Source organism: Equus asinus, chromosome 1 (assembly GCF_041296235.1).
Source record: "Equus asinus isolate D_3611 breed Donkey chromosome 1, EquAss-T2T_v2, whole genome shotgun sequence".
Taxonomy (NCBI): Eukaryota; Metazoa; Chordata; class Mammalia; order Perissodactyla; family Equidae; genus Equus; species Equus asinus.
Genome location: NC_091790.1, coordinates 131,632,320 through 131,654,806, shown reverse-complemented (window position 1 = coordinate 131,654,806; position 22,487 = coordinate 131,632,320). Strand labels below are relative to the sequence as shown.

At 39.3% G+C, this 22,487-nt stretch overlaps 2 protein-coding genes across 9 annotated transcripts in view; one reads left to right on the top strand and one right to left on the bottom strand.

Moving 5' to 3' along the window:
• Positions 1-16,757, bottom strand: part of RUNDC3B (RUN domain containing 3B) — a 144,117-nt gene extending 127,360 nt beyond the window's left edge. For 4 of the 5 annotated variants that reach the window (XM_044767829.2, XM_044767846.2, XM_044767838.2 and 1 more), the window contains exon 1: positions 16,224-16,757. In XM_044767829.2, the coding sequence (XP_044623764.1) occupies positions 16,224-16,543 (320 nt within the window). In that variant the 5' untranslated portion in view covers positions 16,544-16,757. The remainder of the gene's footprint in view (positions 1-16,223) is intronic. The other variant, XM_070507782.1, reaches the window with a different exon arrangement.
• Positions 1-22,487, top strand: part of ABCB1 (ATP binding cassette subfamily B member 1) — a 196,120-nt gene that overhangs the window by 49,036 nt on the left and 124,597 nt on the right. For 2 of the 4 annotated variants that reach the window (XM_070507707.1, XM_070507704.1), the window contains exon 2: positions 10,111-10,250. The exons of the other annotated variants lie outside the window; for them this stretch is intronic. The gene's annotated coding sequence lies outside the window, so the exon portion shown is untranslated. The remainder of the gene's footprint in view (positions 1-10,110; positions 10,251-22,487) is intronic. 4 annotated transcript variants of the gene reach the window in all.

Sequence of the window (22,487 nt, the reverse complement as noted above, 5' to 3'; positions counted from 1 at the left end):
CCTCCCATCTTAAAACAAATGAACTCGATCTCATATGAAAGAACTCCCAATTAAAGTCATTTTAATAAGCATACTTTATACACTTGGATCACATATCTCTTTGGAACCCAAGTGTTCTTTTCCAATGACAAATGAAAATATTCAAGTAACGTATTTTAACATAGGTAAACAATCTAGTAAATTAGATATTCAATGCAGCAGTACAACAATAGGAAGAACACGGGCTTTGATACCAGAAGGGCCTGGATTCAGACCCGGCTCTGCTATTATTCATTCCTTGTCAAGACACTTAACCTCTCTGGACCTCAGTTTCCTCAGCTGTCAATTACCTAATAACTGTGAAGAGTAAAGGAGACAGCATATATAAAGTATTTAATAAGGTGTTAGCTTATACAAAAATTACTAAATGTTACCACATAGGGTTAATAACATCTAAGCACAGAAAAAGGGAGGCAGGAATTTGGGTGCCTGCATGTAAGTCGATTTTTTAAAAAGCATAATATACAGTGATCATGGTTTATCAACACTAGAAATGCTAACTAAATGAAGGTTCGCAGTTTCTGGTTCTATGGCTCAAGTACAAACACACAAGCTAGATCCAGTCAACCTGTCATAGACACTCAAGGGAACATAGCATAAGAGGAAAAGCATAGGTTTTGAAACTAGATGTATTTGGGCTAGAATTCTGGCAATGTTAGCCTTAACTAAAAATAAATCTGATTCAAATAATAATTGTTTTAATTAGAACTTTCATTTTTAGTCATAAACACTAAATCTAATATTTTTCCTCCGAAAAAGCATATTCTCCATGAATTATATAAGTTAAATAATGCATTTTCTTCAGATGGTAGACACAGATATTTTGTGATTTTTAAAAATTTATTAGGGGCCACCCCATGACCGAGTGTTTATGTTTGAGTGCTCCGTTTGGCAGCCCAGGGTTTCACAGGTTCGGATCCTGGGCACGAACATGGCACCGCTCATCAGGCCATGCTGAGGCAGCATCCCACATGTCACAGCTATAGAAGGACCCACAACTAAAAATACACGACTAACTACTGGGGGACTTTGGGAGAAAAAGGAAAAATAAAATCTTTAAAAAAAAAACTTAAAAATTTTAAATTGTATTTCTAATATTAATTTTGAGACTACATCTGGAATATAACAGAAGACTTGGTTTTATAATTGTAAATACTAAGAGAAATTTTAAAATTTCAAAATAAAATGTTAAATTTGAAAATTTGGGGGATATTGTTATCCTATCCTTTTCTAAAGACAATCACCATCACTGTAGAAAATGGACGGTAAGTCATTTTATTTTGCAAAAACAAGAAAACGTGTGCATTATATACATTTTCTATTTTTCATAAAATATTTTCAAAACAGTATGCATTTTAGAATTTCTATCCAATTTTGTTAAATATTGTTTTGTATAAAATAGAAAACTAAAGTAGATTGCTTTGGGAAAGTAAATATCAAAAATACATCCATTAATTTAGTTCAGCCTTCGTCCTTCTTTTTTTTTTTATTCAAACACTAGCAGAGATGAATTTTTATTTTTCCATTTCCACATTAAATTTCAATTAGTATAATTCCATTCAAAAGAAAGCAAATTCTACTGCTGAACCTGTTACATGTTTAAAACTTGATAATCATTAGAGATTAGTCATTAGGGTGACTTTTTAAAAACAAGTGAGGATGATTCTTTAATTCAACCTTCAACTTTATTTTTTTTAAAGATTTTATTTTTTTCCTTTTTCTCCCCAAAGCCCCCCAGTACATAGTTGCATTTTCTTCGTTGTGGGTCCTTCTAGTTGTGGCATGTGGGACACTGCCTCAGCGTGGTTCGATGAGCAGTGCCATGTCCGCACCCAGGATTCGAACCAACGAAACACTGGGCCACCTGCAGCAGAGCGCGAGAAGCCAATCACTCGGCCACGGGGCCAGCCCCAACTTTATTTCGACAAGGTCCACTGCTATTATTCTTCACCAATTAGCGAGAATTACCTCATTTGATAAACGTGCTTACTAGGTACTAGATGCTGAGAATAAACTAGATGCTGAATAAACTACCATTCCTGTACTTGAGAAATTCACATCCTAGTAGAAGACAAAAAAGATAATTAGATTATGGCATAATGAGTGCTATGTTTACTTACATAACCTATTCCAGAAAAGATTTGAGATTACCTATGGGAACATATAAAATACAATCAGTTGACTACATAAACTAAAACTAAGCAGGAAGATGAAAAATGTGGGAACATATTTCCACTTCCAAGCAGGATGGTAGACCAGTGTTCCCACAGAGTACAACTAGAAAAACTGGGGAGAGTGGGGATTACAGAAATCTTATGTTCGAAGGATGCAAAATGTTGCTGAAACAATAATTAGAGGCACTAAGGCTCCAGAGAGTAGGAAGCTCAAAAAGGTGAACTGACTGCTACAGCTGCTTTTACCCAGGAGCGTCTGCCAATTCTGAGTGCTGACAGAGTCTGGTACCCACAGAAGGTTGCTAGTAGGGGACAGAAAAACCAGGAAAGCTTTTGAAGGAGACTTGGGAAAGCCTCAAACACAGTATGACATTCTCTTTATCAGGAGACTAAAATCATAATCAGAAAGCCTCTGGAAAACACAACGAAGGATTTGCTAGTTTCAGAAGACAAAATAATAGTTTAGGACTACCAGAGAAACAGTGCTGGAAAATACACCAAATCTAGGATGGAAACTCTGGAGGGGCAAGGGCAAAGTATAGGCTGACCGAGACTTACCAGGGTTGAAATCCAGCCTGGATTCAGCACAATCTCTGACTGGACGAAGGTGATCAGCCACCACTCTATCTTCTGGAGGAAGATAACACTAGGAAAGAAGAGTGAGCACTATCCTCTACTATTGGCCATGGGCTCTTGGCCATGTTTTTCTCAGATTGGGTGGTACATTCCATCTGTTTACTCTACTGTGGTCTCTTTCTACTATGTTATGATGTCATGTTCTTTTTTTTTTTTGAGGAAGATTAGCCCTTAGCTAACTACTGCCAATCCTCCTCTTTTTGCTGAGGAAGACTGGCCCTGAGCTAACATCCATGCCCATCTTCCTCTACTTTATACGTGGAACGCCTACCACAGCATGGCTTTTGCCAAGCAGTACCATGTCTGCACCCGGAATCCAAACTGGTGAACCCCGGGCCACTGAGAAGCGGAACGTATGAACTTAACTACTGTGCCACCAGGCCAGTCCCTGTTATGTTCTGATGAACACTTTTGACACATAATGGTCAACAAAAGGATAAGTGTAATAGTACCGAAAAAACAATAAAAGAGCTAAAAAAAATCTAATACATATTATCTGGCATTCGATAAAAAATTCTAGACATGCCAAAAAGCTACATGACAAAAAGAGAGGGAGAAAGAAAACAGACAATAAAAACAGATATAAAGATGACCCAAATATTCTAAATCAATGATAAGAACTTTAACTATGATTAATATGTTCAAGAGAATAAAGGAAAAGAAGGATATAGATGAAAAGATAGGTATTTTAATCAGGGGATTCAAGTCCATTAAAAAAGAATCAAATAGGGGCTGGCCCCGTGGCCGAGTGGTTAAGTTTGCATGCTCTGCTTGAGCAGCCCAGGGTTTCGGTGGTTCAGACCCTGAGCACGGACATGGCACTGCTCATCAGGCCATGCTGAAGCAGCGTCCCACAAAGCACAACCAGAAGGACCTATAAATATATAAACAACTATGTACTGGGGGGCTTTGCAGAAAAGAAGGAGAAAAAAGAAGACTGGCAACAGACGTTAGGTCAGGTGTCAATCTTTATTAAAAGAAAAAGAATCAAATAGAAATTCTAGAACTATCTGGAATTGAAAACTTATGTGATGGGTTAAACAGTAGATGAAACACAGGAGAAGATATGATTAATGAACAAGAAGAAAAATCAACAGAAAATATATAAACTGAAACATAGAAAGAAAAAGAATATAGAAAATACAGAAAAGAATATAAGTCAAGCCGGGCCTGAGTTTAACATACATGTAATTGGAGTGTAAGAACAGACAAAATTTCCCCAAAACTGATGGAAGAGCAATGAAAAGGGTAAATATGTCGGTAAATACAAATGGATATCCCCTGAATAACGAGTGTAAAATACAGTAATAAAATAATCTTGCAGAATTTAAAACACACAGATTTTAAAAGTATGTCTTAGGATGAGGGAGAACAAATAGTTCTGACATTACTGGAGAAGCAGTAAAAGTTAAATTTGTTTTAGATGGTGATAAATCATGAGTAACTGCCAGAAAAAGGATATACATCAAATATATATATACAGAAAAAGAACATATGACTAATAAGATCATAGAAAAACTGGAATAGTGGAATAAATGGAATAATAAACAAATACTTTACTGAGGGCCTGGTCTGGTGGGATAGCAGTTAAGTTTGCACATTCTGCTTCAGCAGCCCGGGGTTCACCAGTTTGGATCTCAGGCATGGATGTACACACTGCTTATCAAGCCATGCTGTGACAGGTGTCCCACATATCAAGTAGAGGAAGATGGGCACAGATGTTAGCTCAGGGCCAATCTTCCTCAGCAAACAGAGGAGGATTGGCAGTGGATGTTAGCGAAGGGCTAATCCTCCTCAAAAAAAAAAAAAACAACAACAAAAGCCAGAGCAATTAGGCAAGAAAAAGGAATAAAAGGAATCCAAATAGGGAGGGAAGAAGTGAAACTCTCGCTGTTTGCAAACCCCAAAGAATCCACTGGAAAACTTTTAGAAAGAATCAACAACTACAGAAAAGTTGCAGGGTATGGGATCAATTTACACAAATCAGTAGCATTTCTATACTCTAACAATGAACTAACAGAAAAAGAACTCAAGAACACAATTCCATTCACAATCGCAACAAAAAGAATAAAATACCTCGGGGTGAATTTAACTAAGGAAGTGAAAGACCTATACGACAAAAACTACAACGCTTTTCTGAAAGAAATGGATGACGACATAAAGAGATGGAAAGACATTCCAAGCACATGGGTGGAAGAATAAACATAGTTAAAATGTCCATTCTACCTAAAGCAATGTACAGGTTCAATGTAATGCCAATCAGAATCCCAATGACATTCTTTACAGAAATAGAACAAAGAATCCTAAAATTCATATGGGGCAAAAAAAGACTCCGAATTGCTAAAGCAATCCTGAGAAAAAAGAACAAAGCTGGAGGCATCACAATCCCTGACTTCAAAACATACTACAAAGCTACAGTAATCAAAACAGCATGGTACTGGTACAAAAACAGGTGCACAGATCAATGGAACAGAATTGAAAGCCCAGAAATAAAACCACACATCTCTGGACAGCTAATCTTTGACAGAGGAGCTGAGGGCATACAATGGAGAAAAGAAAGTCTTTTCAACAAATGGTGCTGGGAAAACTGGAAAGCCACATGTAAAAGAATGAAAATTGACTATTCTTTGTCACCATTCACCAAAATAAACTCAAAATGGATCAAAGACCTAAAAGTGAGACCTGAAACCACAAGGCTTCTGCAAGAAAACGTAGGCAGTACACTCTTTGATATCAGTATTAAAAGGATCTTTTCGGACACCATGTCTTCTCAGACAAGCGAAACAATAGAAAGAATAAACAAATGGGACTTCATCAGACTAAAGAGCTTCTTCAAGGCAAAGGAAAACAGGATTGAAACAAAAAAAACCCCACTAACTGTGAAAAAATATTTGCAAGTCATACATCCGACAAAGGCTTAATATCCATAATATATAAAGAACTCACACAACTCAACAACAAAAAATCAAACAACCCAATCAAAAAATGGGCAGGAGACATGAACAGACATTTCTCCAAAGAAGATATACAGATGGCCAATAGGCACACGAAAAGATGTTCATCATCGCTGATCATCAGGGAAGTGCAAATCAAAACTACACTAAGATATTACCTTACACCCATTAGAATGACAAAAATTAACTAAAACAAATAGTAACAAATGTTGGAGAGGTTGTGGAGAAAAAGGAACCCTCATACACTGTTGGTGGGAATGCAAACTGGTACAGCCACTATGGAAAACAGTATGGAGATTTCTCAAATAATTAAAAATAGAACTACCATATGATCCAGCTATCCCACTACTGGGTATCTATCCAAAGAGCTTGAAATCAGCAATTCCAAAAGTCCCATGCACCCCAATGTTCATTGCAGCATTATTTACAATAGCCAAGACGTGGAAGCAACCTAAGTGCCCATCAACTGACGAGTGGATAAAGAAGATGTGGTATATATACACAATGGAATACCACTCAGCCGTAAAAAAAGAACAAAATCGTCCCATTTGCAACAACATGGATGGACCTTGAGGGAATTATGTTAAGTGAAATAAGTCAGATAGAGAAGGACAATCTCTGTATGACTCCACTCATATGAGGAATTTAAAAATGCAGACAAAGAGAAGAGATTAGTGGCTACCGGGGGAAGGTGGGGTGGGGGTGGGCACAAAGGGTGAAGGGGTGCTCCTACAACACGACTGACAAACATTAATGTACAACTGAAATTTCACAAGATCTAACCTATCATTAACTCAATAAAAATTTAAAAAAACTTTACTGATATAAGAAAATAGAAAAAAGTGAACACAAAAAAGAGTAAAATTGTAGTTAAAAACTCAAATATAATAACATTAAATGTAAATGGGCTAAATACTCTAAATAAAAAATGAGACAAAATGCAAAATCGATTCTAACCTGCCTACAAAAGACACTTTAAGGACCCAGAAAGAATGAAAGTTAAGAAAGGAAAAAGATAGATCATACAAACACTAATTAAAAGAAAACTATTTTAACTATATTAATAGCAGACAAACAGACTTTAAGGCAGTAACAGTACAAGAGATAAGAAGGACATTTCATGAAGACAAAGGAATTAAACCACTAGGAAGAGATCACAATTCTAAAGCTGCACACACCTAGTAAGCGAGCAACAAAATATTTACAGCAAAAAATGACAGAACTAAAAGGAGAAACAGACAAATCTACACTCATAGAGACAGATTTTAATACATCTCTCTCAATACCAGATAGACTAAGCACACAAAAAACTAGTAGGATACAGAGGATATGAACAACACAAGAAACTCTGGATCTAAGTGGCATATACAGAACATGCAATCAACAGTGCCAGAATATATATTCTTTTCAAATGCACATGAAATATTTATCACAATTAACCATATGCTGCATCATAAAGCAAGCATAAACAAAATTTTAAAAGTTTAAAATCTTTCAGAATATGTTCTCTGCATAGTGGAATTAAGTTAGAAATCAGTAACTAAAAACACAAAATTCTCAACTGTTTGAAAGTTAAAAATACATTTTTAAATAATCCATGAATCAAAGAAGAAATCCCAACAGAAATCAGAAAACATTTAAAACTAATTAATAATGAAGATACAATTATTAATTTAAAAACAGGAACTTAAAGAAAGTGGAAGAAAGAAAATAGTAAAGACAAGAAGAGAAATCAATGAATTAACAAACCAATGTACAACAGAAAAAATTAACAAACCCAAGGGTTTTGGCTTTTGGTTCAAGGGTTGGTTCTTTGAAAAGATTAATAAAATTTCTAGACTCCTAGAAAGACAAAAACATGGGAAAAGCAGAGATTACCAATACTACGAGAAAAAACTGAAAATGACTACAGATTTTTTATTTTTTTTGAGGAAGCCCTTAGCTAACATCTGCTGCCAATCCTCCTCTTTTTGCTAAGGAAGACTGGCCCTGAGCTAACATCCGTGCCCATCTTCCTCTACTTTATATGTGGGACACCTACAACACTATGGCTTGCCAAGCGGTGCCATGTCCGCACCAGGATCTGAACCGGGGAACCCAGGGCCACCGAAGAGGAACATGCAAACTTAACTGCTGTATCATCAGGCTGGCCCCTAGAGATTTTTTAAAAATAAAAAGATATTAAGAAAAACTTTAAACTTGAGAGCATCAATGAAATGGGTGTATTCCTTGAAGAACTTGCTGAATCTGATAACAAGAAACAAGAAATCTGAATTATTCAGTATCTATTAAATGAACTGAATCTGTTACTAAAAAACTTTCCACCAAGACAATCTGCAGTTCAGATTTCTTCTCTGGTGAATTCTTTCAAAAGTTTAAGAAAGAAATAGTATTAACCTTACACAAACTCTTCTACAGAACAGAACAAAAAAAAATTTCTCAACTTATTTTACAACGTCAGATAAACTTAATGACAAAGCTAGACAAGAACACTACAAGAAAGAACAAGTACACACCAATCTCTTCTGTGAACAAATATGCAAAAATCTCAAATAGAACAGTAACTCACTTAATGCAAAGACATGTTAAAAAGATAATAATACAGCACAACCAAGTGTTTTTTATTTCAAAGTTGTTTAGCATTCAAAACTCAATCAAGATAATTCACAATATAATTCATAAACAGAAAAAAAGGGAAAGAAATCATATGTCCATCTTGATAGACAGAAAAAGCATTTGATAATACAGTATTCAGTATCCACTTATGATGAAAATTCTCAGCAATCTAGAAGTAGAAGGGAACTAAGAAAAACCTACTGCAAACATCACACAATGGTAAAATTGTTAATGCTTTCTGCAATACTGTGGTCCTAGCCAGTGCAGTAAGACAAGAAAGAAAAGGCACAAAGCTTGAAAAAGGAAGAAATAAAACAAGCAGAGGACATGACTGCATACTCAGAAAGTTAAAAAAAAACTGCAGAAAATGTTAGGATTAATAAGTAAATCGGGTAAACTTAGTAGACTACAAGACCAATATTTTAAAAGGTCAATTTTATGTCTGTATATCAGTAAAAAAAAAAAAAAAAAGAAAAAGAAAGAATGAAAAATATTTTAAATGATCTGTTACAGTACTATAAAAATATCAAATATGGAAGAATAAATCTAAAAAGAGATAGGTAATAGAGTCATGCATTGCTTAACAATGGTGATACGTTCCAAGAAATGCATTACTAGGCATATCATCATTGTGCAAACATAATAAACTATACTCATACAAACCTAGATGATATAGCCTACTACACATGTAGGCTATAGAGTAATCTTACGGGACCACTGTCGTATATGTGGTCCATCATTGCCTGAAACGTCATCATGCAGTGCATAACTGTATTCAAAACTATAGAAATTTGAGAAAAATTTCAGAATACTTAAATATATGATGGGATATATTATGTTCACGGATTGCATGTAAGTCTTTTTTTCTCTTAAGATTGGCCCTGAGCTAACATCTGCTGCCAATCTTCCTCTCTCCCTGACCTCGAAAGCCCCAGTACATAGTTGTATATCCTAGTTGTAGGTCAGTCTAGTTCTTCTATGTGGGATGCCGCCACAGCATGGCCTGATGAGTGGTGCATAGGTCCACACCCAGCATCTGAACCAGCGAACCCCGGGCTGCCTAAGCAGAGCACGCAAACTTAACTACTCGGCCATGGGGCCAGCCCCTGCATGTAAGTCTTGATGTTGTGAAGATGACAGTTTTCCCAAAATCGATTTACATTTTCAGTGCAATCTTAAAAATCCCAGGAGATTTTTTAATGGAAATTGACAAGTTGATGCGTAAAATTTAGTTTTCAAAGGCCAAGAACTGCCAAGACATTCTTGAAAAACAAAGCTACAGAATTTATATTACCAAACATCGAAACATATATAGTTATTGAGTCAGTATGACATTAGCTCAAGGGTAGCCAAATAGACTACTGGAACAGAAGAGAGAGTGCAGAAACAGACACACAAATGATCCAGTTATCTGACATAATAAATGTGACACTTGAGTATAGTGGGGAAAGCATGGTCTTTTTTAAATAAATGCGTCAACTGATTTCTCTAAAGGAAAATATTTAATCTTGACTCCTATACTTCACAGAGCCAGGCCTGGTGGTCTAGTGGTTAAGATTCCATGCTCTCAGCACTGTAGCCCAGGTTTGTTTCCAGGTCAGAGAATGACACCATCCATCAGTCAGTTGTCATACTCTGGTGGCTGCATATTGCTGTGATGCTAAAAGCTATGGCACTGATATTTCAAACAGGTTTCAGTGGAACTTCCAGACTAAGACAGACTAGACAGACCTGGCCATCCATTTCCGGAAAAACTGGCTGTGAAAACCCTAGCAGCGGAACATTGTCTGATGTAGCGCCAGAAGGTGAGAGGATGGAGCAAAAAGACCAGGTAGGGTTCTACTCTGCTGTACACAGGGTCATTAAGTGTCAGAATTGACTCAATAGCACTAACAACAAATACTTCACAGAATAAACAAAAACTACAGGTGGATTGTTGAATATAAATGTAAAAAAGTAAAACAATAAAGCTTTTAGAAGGAAACAGAATATTTTCATTACTTTGGAGCAAGCTTACTTCTTAAGCCAGTCACAATAAGCGCTAACCATGAAGGAAATTTACGGACTACTTTACAATTAAGAACTTCTAGTCATCAAAACATGATATACAGATAATGAAAAATCAAGCCACCAAATGGGAGAAAATATCTGCATTACATATAGCCAGCAAAAGACCTGCATACAGAATGTACAAAGAACTACACATCAAACAAACAAAAAGTCAGAGCTCCCAGTTGATAAATAACTTGAATTGGCACTTCACAAAAGAGCATCTCCAACAGCCAAGAGACTTACGGAAAGGTGCTTAACTTCATTAGACATAAGGGAAATACAAATTAAAACCACCATGTGATACCCCAACAAACACACCAGAATGACTAAAATTAAAGCCATAAAAATTTCAAGTGTTAGTAAGGAGGCAGAGCAACTGGAACTCTTATACATTGCTCACTAGTACATAAACTGGTACAACTCCTTGGGAAAACTGTTGTATCCACTGAAGCTGAACTGACCCAGAGATATATTTTATAAATCTGTAAAACTGAATATAAGAGTGGATAAGCTTCACATATTCCCCCTTGACTATCATATCTCTCAACTGAGCTTCTGACATTTATCAATCAGCAGTGAAGCTAAGGTAATACACTTTAATAAATGTGTGGGGGACAGCTACTCTCTGTTGTCAGTTGAAGATGAACCCAGTTTAGCTAGGGGAAGAGATAATGACCTTCTGCGAACGCTGAGAAGCCTACCTAGGACTAGTAGCTGAAAAGATGATCATCCTGCCTCCACTGTGAACAGCTACTATTAGGGCTCTAAGAATCCTTAGAAATGATACTGAACCTGCTCCACAGCAATATAACCAATGTTGATAAAGCCTCAACCCAAGTTCAACTACATACAGCCTGACTAAAAGAGCTTTAGCCAAAAATATAATTACTAAAGCCAAGGTATGAAAAGTCTTATGAGGCCACACTCAAACAGTGACAAGAAAAGTAAGTCATTGAATTTAGTTATTTAAAGGATTATACTACCAATAATATTCAGTCACATTTCACATATCTGTATTTCACCCACCCAATTCAAGCATAGTAATAGACATCTTTTTCTGATTATTCAGCAACCAGAATGTTAAGAAGTTCAAAGTGCTAAAGCTCACTCACTTAACTCAGGCCTCTGGTGTCTTTTTTTTTTTTTAAACATATGATAAATTTACTTATCTGCTTTCCCAATTCACAACCAATCACAATTAGCAAGTCAGGATGGGAAGCACAAAGGAAAGAGCTGCTAGAAAGAAACAGGCAAAGTTGTGAGAAGTAACAGCTAATTTGGTAGGAAGAGACAGCAAAAGTGACAAGAACTCCAAATACACAACCTCCTGGGGCCATGTGGCAAAAAGCCTCAAGAGACCTCAAGAGTCTCCAAGAGCAGCCACTGCACAGGCATATTCAGAGAAACAGATCCAGACTAAGGTCATCAATAAGGATTATATGATGCTACAGAGTCTTTTCAAAGAAGGTAGGGAAATGTGTAATCCTTTCTTAAAAGAAATTCATTCAAAATGTTTTAAATATTATTGTTTATTGTGGTTTAAATCTGAACACTTAAATTATAAGCTGCAGTTATAGAGAAGATCGTGCTCCACAATAAACGCCGAGTAAAGCACTATAGTTGATGGGAGAATTTAAAGCCTAACTCAAACAATAATTACATGGAAAATATGAGCACCTCATTCCCCGACTACACGGGAAAAATGAGGCACAACTGTTATTTGAAATAACATTCAAGTTACAAAATAATATCTTGACCTATAGAAAACTAAGAACAACTACGTACATGTCATTAAAAGTACTTTAATTTTGAAAATCACCGTTTGTCTCCACTCTGCTTAGCTTATCACATTATCTCCTTAAATCACTCATTAGTCCTTTCTATCTACAAGACAGAAAAATTATAACTTTGTGTGGAGAGTTTCTCTTAAAGTATTGATTTAAAAGTTTAACAAATAGTTTTAAATCTGTTTATGAATATGTATTTAAACATGTATATTTTAATAATTTTCTCAAAAAACAATGTTAACTCATAAAAAGAGACTTTAGATTTTAACTCCCTTTATCCAGAGAACTAAAATCAAAGAAATATATAAGCTTTTCAATAAACTACAAAGCTTAAAAGTGACAGAAAAAACAATATCTGATTTTTCTATGGATGAAAAATGCAGGTTAAAAAAAGCCTGAAGGACTTTAACGATTTAATTTTTCAAAATTCAAAACGGTAGGGGCTGGCCCCGTGGCCGAGTGGTTAAGTTCACATGCTCCGCTGCAGGTGGCCCAGTGTTTCGTTGGTTCGAATCCTGGGTGCGGACATGGCACTGCTCATCAAACCACGCTGAGGCAGCGTCCCACATGCCACAACTAGAAGGACCCACAACTAAGAATATGCAACTATGTAATGGGGTGCTTTGGGGAGAAAAAGGAAAAAAATAAAATCTTAAAAAAAAAAATCAAAACGGTAGAGAATATGCAGGGAAAATAGTAGTAGTTGGTGCACAGAACTAAAGTCAGTCTGTGAATATTTTGGAGTTGAGTATGGAATATTTAGAGGCCTCAAATGACCTATTTTCTCTCCACCACAATCTGCGAAAAACATAATAAAACTATTTATTTGCTGAGATAAATACCATCCAAGTATTTGTAGTCTACAATATACTGAAAAAAAAAAACTGATGAAATACCTACAATCACAATGAACCAATATTCAACTCAATTCAATTCAATTCCTAACTATCCTACCTAACCAAACAACCTCCTTCGACAGTTGAAACTATAACAATATTGTTCTTGTATAAGTCCTTTTAAACCTAAAGAACTGTGTAGTTATATAGTAAAGTTTTAAACCTAAACTGAGAGTATGTCTAAGTTGTTCAAGGGGTAAGGAAAAGCAATGCTGTATAAGTATTAACATACACTAGAATGATAGTGGGGGGCGAGTTTGGTGTGGTTTTGGAAACTGTTCAATTTTTGTAGAACAGCAGAGAATCACAAAATGGAAGGCAGAGTTCAAATGTTTTTGTTTATAGAGAAAAATGCACATGCCTCATCAAGCTACCATTAAACTTATGTCTATCTGTACCTACTAGTATTAGGAGAAATTCAAAACCAAATATGAGCACATTTTGCTTGAAGGCTATTATTAGCTTTAGGGCTGCCTTGAAGGTTACCAATGATCTAGTCCAAGATTATTTTACATATGAGAAAAGGGGAAAATGGGAAGGTTGCATAGCTTGTTAAAGGACATACAACTAGATATTGACAAGGTAAACTTAGAACTCAATTATATTTACACTAAACCAACTTCTTCCAAACTTAAATATCAAATCACCTCTGATTTGACAAACAAGAATTTAAAAATGAAATCATTAAGACACGTGGGTGAGATACCAAGGATCTGGTAACTTTAAAAGGCAGAGAAAAGCAACAGAAATGTATAGTGATTTGTCCATTTGGGTGAATTTGAGGCAGGACTACATAAAACATCTAAATGGCCTACAGTGACTTTTTTTCCAACCAGTAAAAGTCTTTTAGACAAAGCCTATCAAATAGATCCCATAACTAGACAAGGATGATAATTTACATGCACCGTCAACTATTTGGATATTTAGAAGAGCCTTAGTGGGGCCCATCTCATGGCATAGTGGTTAAGTTCAACACGCTCTGCTTCAGTGGCCCAGGGTTCAGTTCCCAGGCACAGACCCACACAACTCGCTGGCCACCATGCTGTGCTGGCAATCCACATACAAAATAGAAGCAGACTGGCACAGATGTCAACTCAGGGTGAATCTTCTTCAAGCAAAAAGAGGAGGATTGCCAACAGATGTTAGCTCAGGCTGAATCTTCCTCAGCCAAAAAAAAAAGAACAGCCTTAGTAATATTATCCACATAAATAAATACACAAATTGAAATCAAAGCCAGAAACTGGAGTTTATTTTAGCAAGAATACTAAATTTATGTGTAAACTCTAACTAAAGTCAGTACTTATATTCATTTCAGAGTAGAAAAGAATAATTCAGCAAACAAAATAATGAAAATACAGGTAGCCCAGACAGCTATCCACACATATCAGTGTGACGTGACTGAAATTTCTTAAACATAATTTAAAATGTAATTTAAGCAAGGTTGAGATATGTCTCTTTCTTCTCCTGAACTGCCTCCGATGAGAGCAAATGAACATTAAATGACCTAAAACTAGCCATGACAAAAATGGAAAAGCAAAAGGAATAGTACCTACCACTGAATTTACTCATTCAATAAATATTTACTGAGTGTCAGGTGCTATGGCAGGAAGTAAAACAATTTTTAAAAAAGAAGACTAAGCAAATACACAAGTTCATTGCTCTGTGAAGTTTGTCTGTTGGAGGTTTTATGAAATACATTATCCCAAGAAACACTGTATATGTTGGAGCCTGCTTGAGACCATCCTCTTTAAGAAAAAATAATTCTTTTTAATATCTGTAAAATAAAGGTAAGAAAATCAGCCTCTTATTGTTCTATTTACCTAACTTAAAAAAAAGATTTGCCTAGATTTTTAAAAACTTAATACAGTCTATCTTTCTGGCAAGAGTGCATCCCAGACAGTACAAATGGTAAATTAAACAGATTCCATATCATTTTACTGTTTACAACTCAAAGTGCCACAACAGTCAGTGAAGCAGGTCTTCCTGCTAGATAGGGGAAGATTTGTAAGAGCTCTAGTTAAAAAAAAAAAAGTCACCCAAAGTTATTGAATATAAATCCTAGTATAAATATCTGTATTCTGTTTAAGATGCTGGCACATTTTTACACAAGCAAAAGAAAAAATATAGATACAAATTGCAAAGGAGGAAAAGGTTTCATCATTCCCTGATTCTTAGAGGATTATCCACAGTTGACGATGAGGGGTTTGATGGAACAAAGTAATTTTAAAATAACTTCATGGTTCAAAGGAGCTCCTAAGAAATGGATGGCTAGGACTTCAATTTTTTTTTAAATACCCAGAAATAAGATTCAAAATAAATCAGCATGTTAAAAATTAGTTATTTCTGAATACCAGGTTTATGGAAACTATTCCTTTTATGTTGCTATATTTTCTAGAGGCAGGGAATACTACGTTTATAACTAGAAAACATTTAAGGAAAGGCAGACCTTGGGGTAAATCATTAACACGAAGACTAGGTGTCCTCCATAATAGACTCTTGATAACAACTGCAGAAAACAGCACCAGCAATGCAATTTAAAAGTGGAGAGGAATACACACGCGCGCGCGCACACACACGCTTGGCTAGCTTGCAGTAGGCACTCAATATTTGTGGCAAGAAATATCTGAATTTACATGCAAACAAGCCAAAATAAAATGCACTCGGCTTTTGTGGCAACACAGTAAACAATCACAATAACGACCATTTTACGAAAAGCTGGCTGACAGCTTAATGTGCAATACACGAAAGAGCTCTGCCTCTCTGCCTCCTCCTTTACTCTGACATTCGATTGCACATTCAAAACAAATCCTCCCCCAGCCCCGCCCCAAGCCCTACCCGAGGCTGCTTCCAGCCCTGGAACCGACGGGAAAGCCCGGGCCTCGGCGGCGCCCAGACTCGGAGCCCCCCCGGGGCGCTGCGGGCCGCGGCCACGCCCGACGCGGCACAGGCTGGAGCGTTGGTGCTACAGCCCCTCGGCTCCGGGCCCCAGGGCTCGCGCGCTCGCCCGAAGCCCTCGCCCGCGGCGCCGGCGGCCTCCTCCCCGCTCCCGAGCGGCGGGCCGCGCCGTACCTGCACACCGTGATCAGGTTCCTCCTCTCCACCGCAGCATTGCGGGCGCTCAGGCTCTTCTTGTTGCCGCCGCCGCGGCTCCCGCTCAGGCCCCCCAGGCTCCGGGAGGCCATGGAGGGCTGACCCCCGCTCCCTTTTGTCTCGTGCGACCCCGCCCGCCCCCTACACCTGCTTTCCAGAGCTCTCCCTCGGTCTGCGGCCGTGGTGGCGCGGGAGAGTCGGAGGGAAGGAGCGCAGATGGAGGGAGGGTGTGGAAGACGGCGGCGGACTCGCACCGGGGACTGACGGCTCGTGCTCGCACCCGAGCTCCTCACACACATACACACTCACGCGCGCACACCACTCCGGCCCTTGCGCGCGCCGCCGCCCGCCGGGCGGGTCCGCGTCGGGCGCTCCCCCACCTCCCGAGGGACCTGGAAAGCCGGCGCGCGCGCGCCCGCCGGCCCCTCACGCCCAACCACCGGCACTCGGCCGCCACAAGCGCTCCGGCCGCGGCAGTTGAGGTGAGGCCTTGGGCCTCGCGCGCGCAGCCCCGCCCTCCGTGCACCTACCCGGGCAACACCGCCCCACCTGCAGCCAATCGCGGCGCGCGAGGGGCGGGGCTGGCCGTGCGGAGCGTTAAAGCAACGTGGTCGAGCCCCGCCTCGGCGCGTGGGCAGCTGTCAAGATGCCGGGCTCGCGCTCGGCGCCCGCGTGCGGCAGTCAGCGCGCCTGGGAGCAGCGCTGCTCTTTGCTCCCGGGTGGTGGGTTGCGGAGCACGGAAGTGCCCAGGGCGGATTACTGACCCTAGCCTAACTGCTGAGATCTCTAGCTTTAATGGCTGATCGTTTTCCCCGAAGCCGGCTCCCCAGTCCTGTGGCATCTGTCGCAACAGCGCCGAGAACGCGGCAGCGCCAGCTCCCGCACTCCATCCAGGGCCCGACTCCCAGGAAAGGAGCGGGGTTCCTTTTGTCCTAACGCCTGTCCTGCCTGATAAACGGCCGCAAATAACCGGAGGAGGCAACTTGTCCCTGGAATACCCCTCTTGGGCGTCTGTGGTGGGATTTCTTGACACTTCCCGCCACGTCGCCCCTACCCTAGCCCCCCAGCAGGCCTGCGGCTGGCACTGACCGCCCACGAAAGAACGAGCACGGTGCGAGCGTACAGTCTTCTCCCAGCGCCCTGCTCTGTCCGGGGCGGGGACCTCCGAAATGGGTGAGGGGAACGGCGAGCCTAGGGGTGGTTCGGCCTTGGCTCGGCCCGTTGCCCCCTGCCAGAGGTCGGGAGGGAGTGCTGTCCTCGTCGCGCGGGTTCGGAACCTCGCGCCCACTTTCCAGAGCTTCTCCACCCCTCGGGCCTTACTTGCGGAAGGGTCCTGGCTTCGCCCAGTTCTCTGGCACTCACTTAGGTCAGCCTTCGACCTCCCGTTGTATCAATATGCCCAGATTTTAGAGTGAAATACTTAATGCCTACTGTCCCCGTGGGGCATAGCACGGGCTGTGCATAGAACAGGTTCTCAATAAATGTTTGTTAAATTTAACTTGAAGTCACATTTGGCAATATTTTACAGTTTGAGTGGCTCCAAAATCCATATAACTTCCAGCTCTAGTTTTGAAGTTTCTGTCAAAGAAGGTTATAGAATATACAGTTTACTGTAGATATCTCTGTACTTCTCATATGGTAGTATATATTTTAGGTCAGTGAACTTGTTCCCAAACATTTCTTGTCTGCTCTATGGTGACATAGAGGCTTGTAAGAAAGTTTACCCTCCTAGAAGCTCCAACTTAACTGGTCTCTTCTTGCTAGCCCAACAGGTTGAATTCAGACTTAGCCATCAGGAAACAGATGCACTGGCTGTGCAGGCAGTCTCAGCAAAATATTTGCGCTGGCAATGACAAATGGTCCTCAAATTGAAATTATTCTTGTTTAAACACGGATTAAAACTGCACAGGGAAAAGAGTGGAAAGCCAATAATTATCAAGAAAATTCCTAGACACCCATGCTGGTTTGTCCTGAAGAAGGGAGAGAAACATGTCTGAAACGCTTTCCAAGAAGACAAAGCTAAGTGGTCACATCAGATAGAGAAAAGTGAGGTGTCATTATTCTCAAAATTGGCTTTCTAGCCTGAGATACATTTTCATGTGACTTGTACTACTAATTTATGACTGAGGACTTAGTAAAACTCCATCTTAGATGTCTAGGTAATAATGCTACTTCCAAATGCCACTTTTAGGGGGGTCAGTTGACATGGGTGCTTACTGAACAAGATTTCTCCTTAAAACAAGCCATTGTGCGTACAGCATGTTGTTAAACTGCCACATGGGGGCCTTATTTGATAAAGCTTTTTCTTAATTATCCTCAGCAGTATGTCCTGGGTTTCATTCTTTCTCTACATTACTAATCTAGAGATAATTAATCAATTGTATCCAGTACAAAGTATACTACTACTATAGAGCCACGGGAGTTTTCACACTACTTTTTGAACTTCTCTCAGCATCTATTACAATTCTTTATTTTACTTATCTGAGCATTTGCACAAAGGTTATTCAGAGATGTAAAAAGAATCACAACAAAAATAATTAAAACAGTAGATGGCCAAATTAACCTATAAGAATTCGGTAGAAATGAATGGGCAGACCATACTCATTCACCATTTTCCCAACCTCCTCCTTCTTTCCATCAAAAAAGACAAAATTACAACTGTAACATATACAATGTCCTCAAATCTAAAATGCTGTAAGCCAGAGAGATTATCAAACCATCGTTTATCTTAATCTCCAAAGAAGAAGTGGACTTTCTAAGTATGCCCAAACCTAGCAGCCATACAGAAAAGACAGATACAGTTGAACATACAAATTTTTTTTAAATACACAAAGCAAGTTTCACCATAAGCAAAATTCAAGGAAAATAGGCTGAGAAAATACGTTTGAAACATATCATGGACAAAAAGCTTATTTTTCACATACACAGTACTCCTGCAGATCAATAAGACCTGTTTCAGTAGAATAATGACCATGTAAGCCAAACAGTAGAGAGTAAAAGAGTCAGTGAGAAGTGAGAATCACACAACTCTTTAAAAAAGAGTTTTTTGTGAAGGGGGGAGAAATAAAGAAGAGTGGCATAGAGAAATGTTGAGTAGAGAGGAATGTTGGTGTTTTCTCCCTATTATTGTGTTGTCACTTTTCATGCAAGTGACTTGAGCACATCTTAAAGCTGATGGAATGAACCCACTGGGAGGCAAAGCTTAGTAATGCAAGAGGGGGGAAAACGGTCAGAAGTGAGAATGCAGAAAAGCAATGGGATGCAAGGCACAGATGAATAGATTGACCTTTGGTTAAAGGAACTAATTCTTAATTGTAACTACAGAGAAGGGTGGGAGTATGGCTGCAGATATAAATAGTTTTGAACTTTTATTATTAGAAAGTCGAGGAAGTTCCCATCTGATAACTTCTGCTTTTTCTGTAAATAAAAGACAAAGTCACCAGCTGAAGATTCAAATAGTCCTTCTTATAGTGCATAGTAGAATAAGTTGACTAATGAAATTTAGGTCTCCTGGTCAGTGTTGGAGGACTGACTTGAGATTGGTGGTGATGAGTTTACCGTGAAACACATCCACCCTATTGTGTGACTTTCTTGGACATTGTTAGTGTCTCAGTCAGCTGGGGCTGCCATAACAAAATACCACAGTCTGGATGGCTTAAACGACAGAGATATATTTTCTCATAGTTCTAGAAGCTGACCAGTCCAAGATCAAGGTGCCAGCCAATTTGGTTCTTTGGATTGCGAGTGAGAGAGCAAGCTCTCTAGTGTCTCTTCTTTTTATTTTATTTAATTTATTATTTTTTTAAGATTTTATTTTTTCCTTTTTCTCCTCAAAGCCCCCTGGTACATAATTGTGCATTTTTAGTTGTTGGTCCTTCTAGTTGTGGCACGTGGGACACCTCCTCAGCTTGGCTTTTTTTTTTTTTTTTGAGGAAGATTAGCCCTGAGCTAACTGCTGCCAATCCTCCTCTTTTTGCCGAGGAAGACTAGCCGTGAGCTAACATCCGTGCCCATCTTCCTCTACTTTATATGTGGGACGCCTACCACAGCATGGCTTGCCAAGCAGTGCCGTGTCCTCACCCCGGGATCCGAACCCGCCAACCCCAGGCCGCCGAAGCAGAACATGTGCACTTAACCGCTGCACCACCAGGCCAGCCCTAGTGTCTCTTCTTATAAGGGCACTAATCTCATCTTTAGGCCCCACCTGCATGACCTCATCTAACCGTAATTACCTCCCAAAGGCTCCATGTCCAAATACCATCACATCAGGGGTTAGGACCTCAATGTATGAATTTTGGGGGAACATAAGCATTCAGTCCAGAACAGTTAGGCTGTTGGCAGGCAGGTAATAAGGAAAATGTCGATTTCATGCAGGTCTGAGATTTTATGAAAGGGTAAAAGGAAAAGACGGAAATACAAGGAGGTTTGGGATGTTAACAAGATTGTGATTCTAACGTACTTTTAAGTTGGATCTAGAGAGGTAAAGAAGAAAGGAGAGAAGTGATGGATTGGAGTAGAAAAGAGGGATCAGAGGCCTGGATGATCTGTTGAACTAAAAAATAATCATAAAGGATATAGTTAAGCAAACTAGGAGAGGAGATTAGAGATTGTGGTCAGAGAGTGGTATGCTTAAAATAGGAATTTTGGAATTAGAGTAGTTATGGGTGATGACAAAATCCAAGGTGCAATCACGGTAATGTGTGGGAGTGGAGGAGGTAGGCCTGGTGATGCAAAGAACCAAAACAATTCACAAGTCAGACTGCTGAATGGCCATTTACGCTGTTATGAAGTCACCCGGAATTATGGAAGGATTTAGAATACACAGTAGGTGCTGTGTTATCTTGTCTTCAATAATCTAGATGGCTTAAGTGGGAGACTGGTTGATGACAATAATGTCAGATTACCTAAACCTCAAGGACTGAGAGCAAATTTTGTTGGTTTGTTGCTTTTTACAAGAGGGTGGAGAAATAATGACCTAGAAGTGGCAATAGAAACCAGGGAAAACACTACCCCTCTGGCCCTGTGGTGTGAAACGGCTGAAAATGTTGCAAATAACCACATCCATTTGAGTACAAGGGAAGCAGGGCCCTTAGAGGAGATCCAGATTTCTGTTGAGGAAAGAGGAGGAAGGGACCACTTAGAAGAAGTGGAGGATATAAGGTAGTATTGATTATAGAGCAAAAGTTCCAGGAGGCATCATAGAAGGGGTGGCAGACAAGGTCACGGCAAGGAAGTGTAAAACATGTTGGTACAATAGGGTATGGATGGTGAGGCTGGCACTATAGGCTGTGTTGAAGAGTACCTTGACAGGTCTCACAAATTGTTCTTTGTAAAAGTCTTAAGCTTTGGGTAAAGGCTAATCAAAACAAAGTGGATTTGGTCTTACTGTTTCTTTGAGGAGGGGAATATGGGCCCTTAGGTCAGAGGGCTTTTTTCCTTTCTTTTTAATCTTGGAAAGGGGTGTTAACACACCAATATTACAGACTCCAGACATTGCACAGAATATATCATCAATTAATTTTAAAAGTCATTCTCTGAAGTATGTTCCGTATTCTCCAATTTACAAACAATGAAACCTCTCTAAAAAGAGGTTAAGCAACTTGCAGAAAGTCATACAACAAGTGGCAGAGCCAAGATTAAAATCTTGATCTATTTGATGCAAAATGGATCTATTAGAGCCATCCTTTTTCCTAACACGTTTTACTAACTTTTTGAGACAGTAACTCCAGATGAGGCCTAAATACAATAGCTCTGCTTTGCACACATAATGCTTAAGAATCAGCAAGAGTTGTATAGAATGACCAGTTGCATCACTCGTGGAATGTAGAGTCTCTAGGGAGTTGAGAGCAGCAGAGCTCAGGCTTCCGTAATTCTTTATAAAAAATGTGGAATGAATTTCACCATTGGAGCTAGTAAGACAGTCACTTGATCAACTTAGCCTGGGCAGCAGTTCTCTCATTTCTCTCCTCCCTCTTATCTTTCTCTTTGGACTAGAACCTTAGCCTCATACTGTACCAGATTGAATTATTTTACACCAAAGGTAATTGTTGTCAGCATTCTCCAGCACATTAATTTCATTTTCTAACCACTTTCTTCCTCTTCTGTTTCTATCAAATATCGTCAGCATTTTTCTATGTCACCTTAATGACAATAAATGCACTTCTACAACGTCATAACAACAAAATAATATTCCATGGTGTAGTTGTATCATAATTTACTTGACCAATCCTAAGATGTTGAACT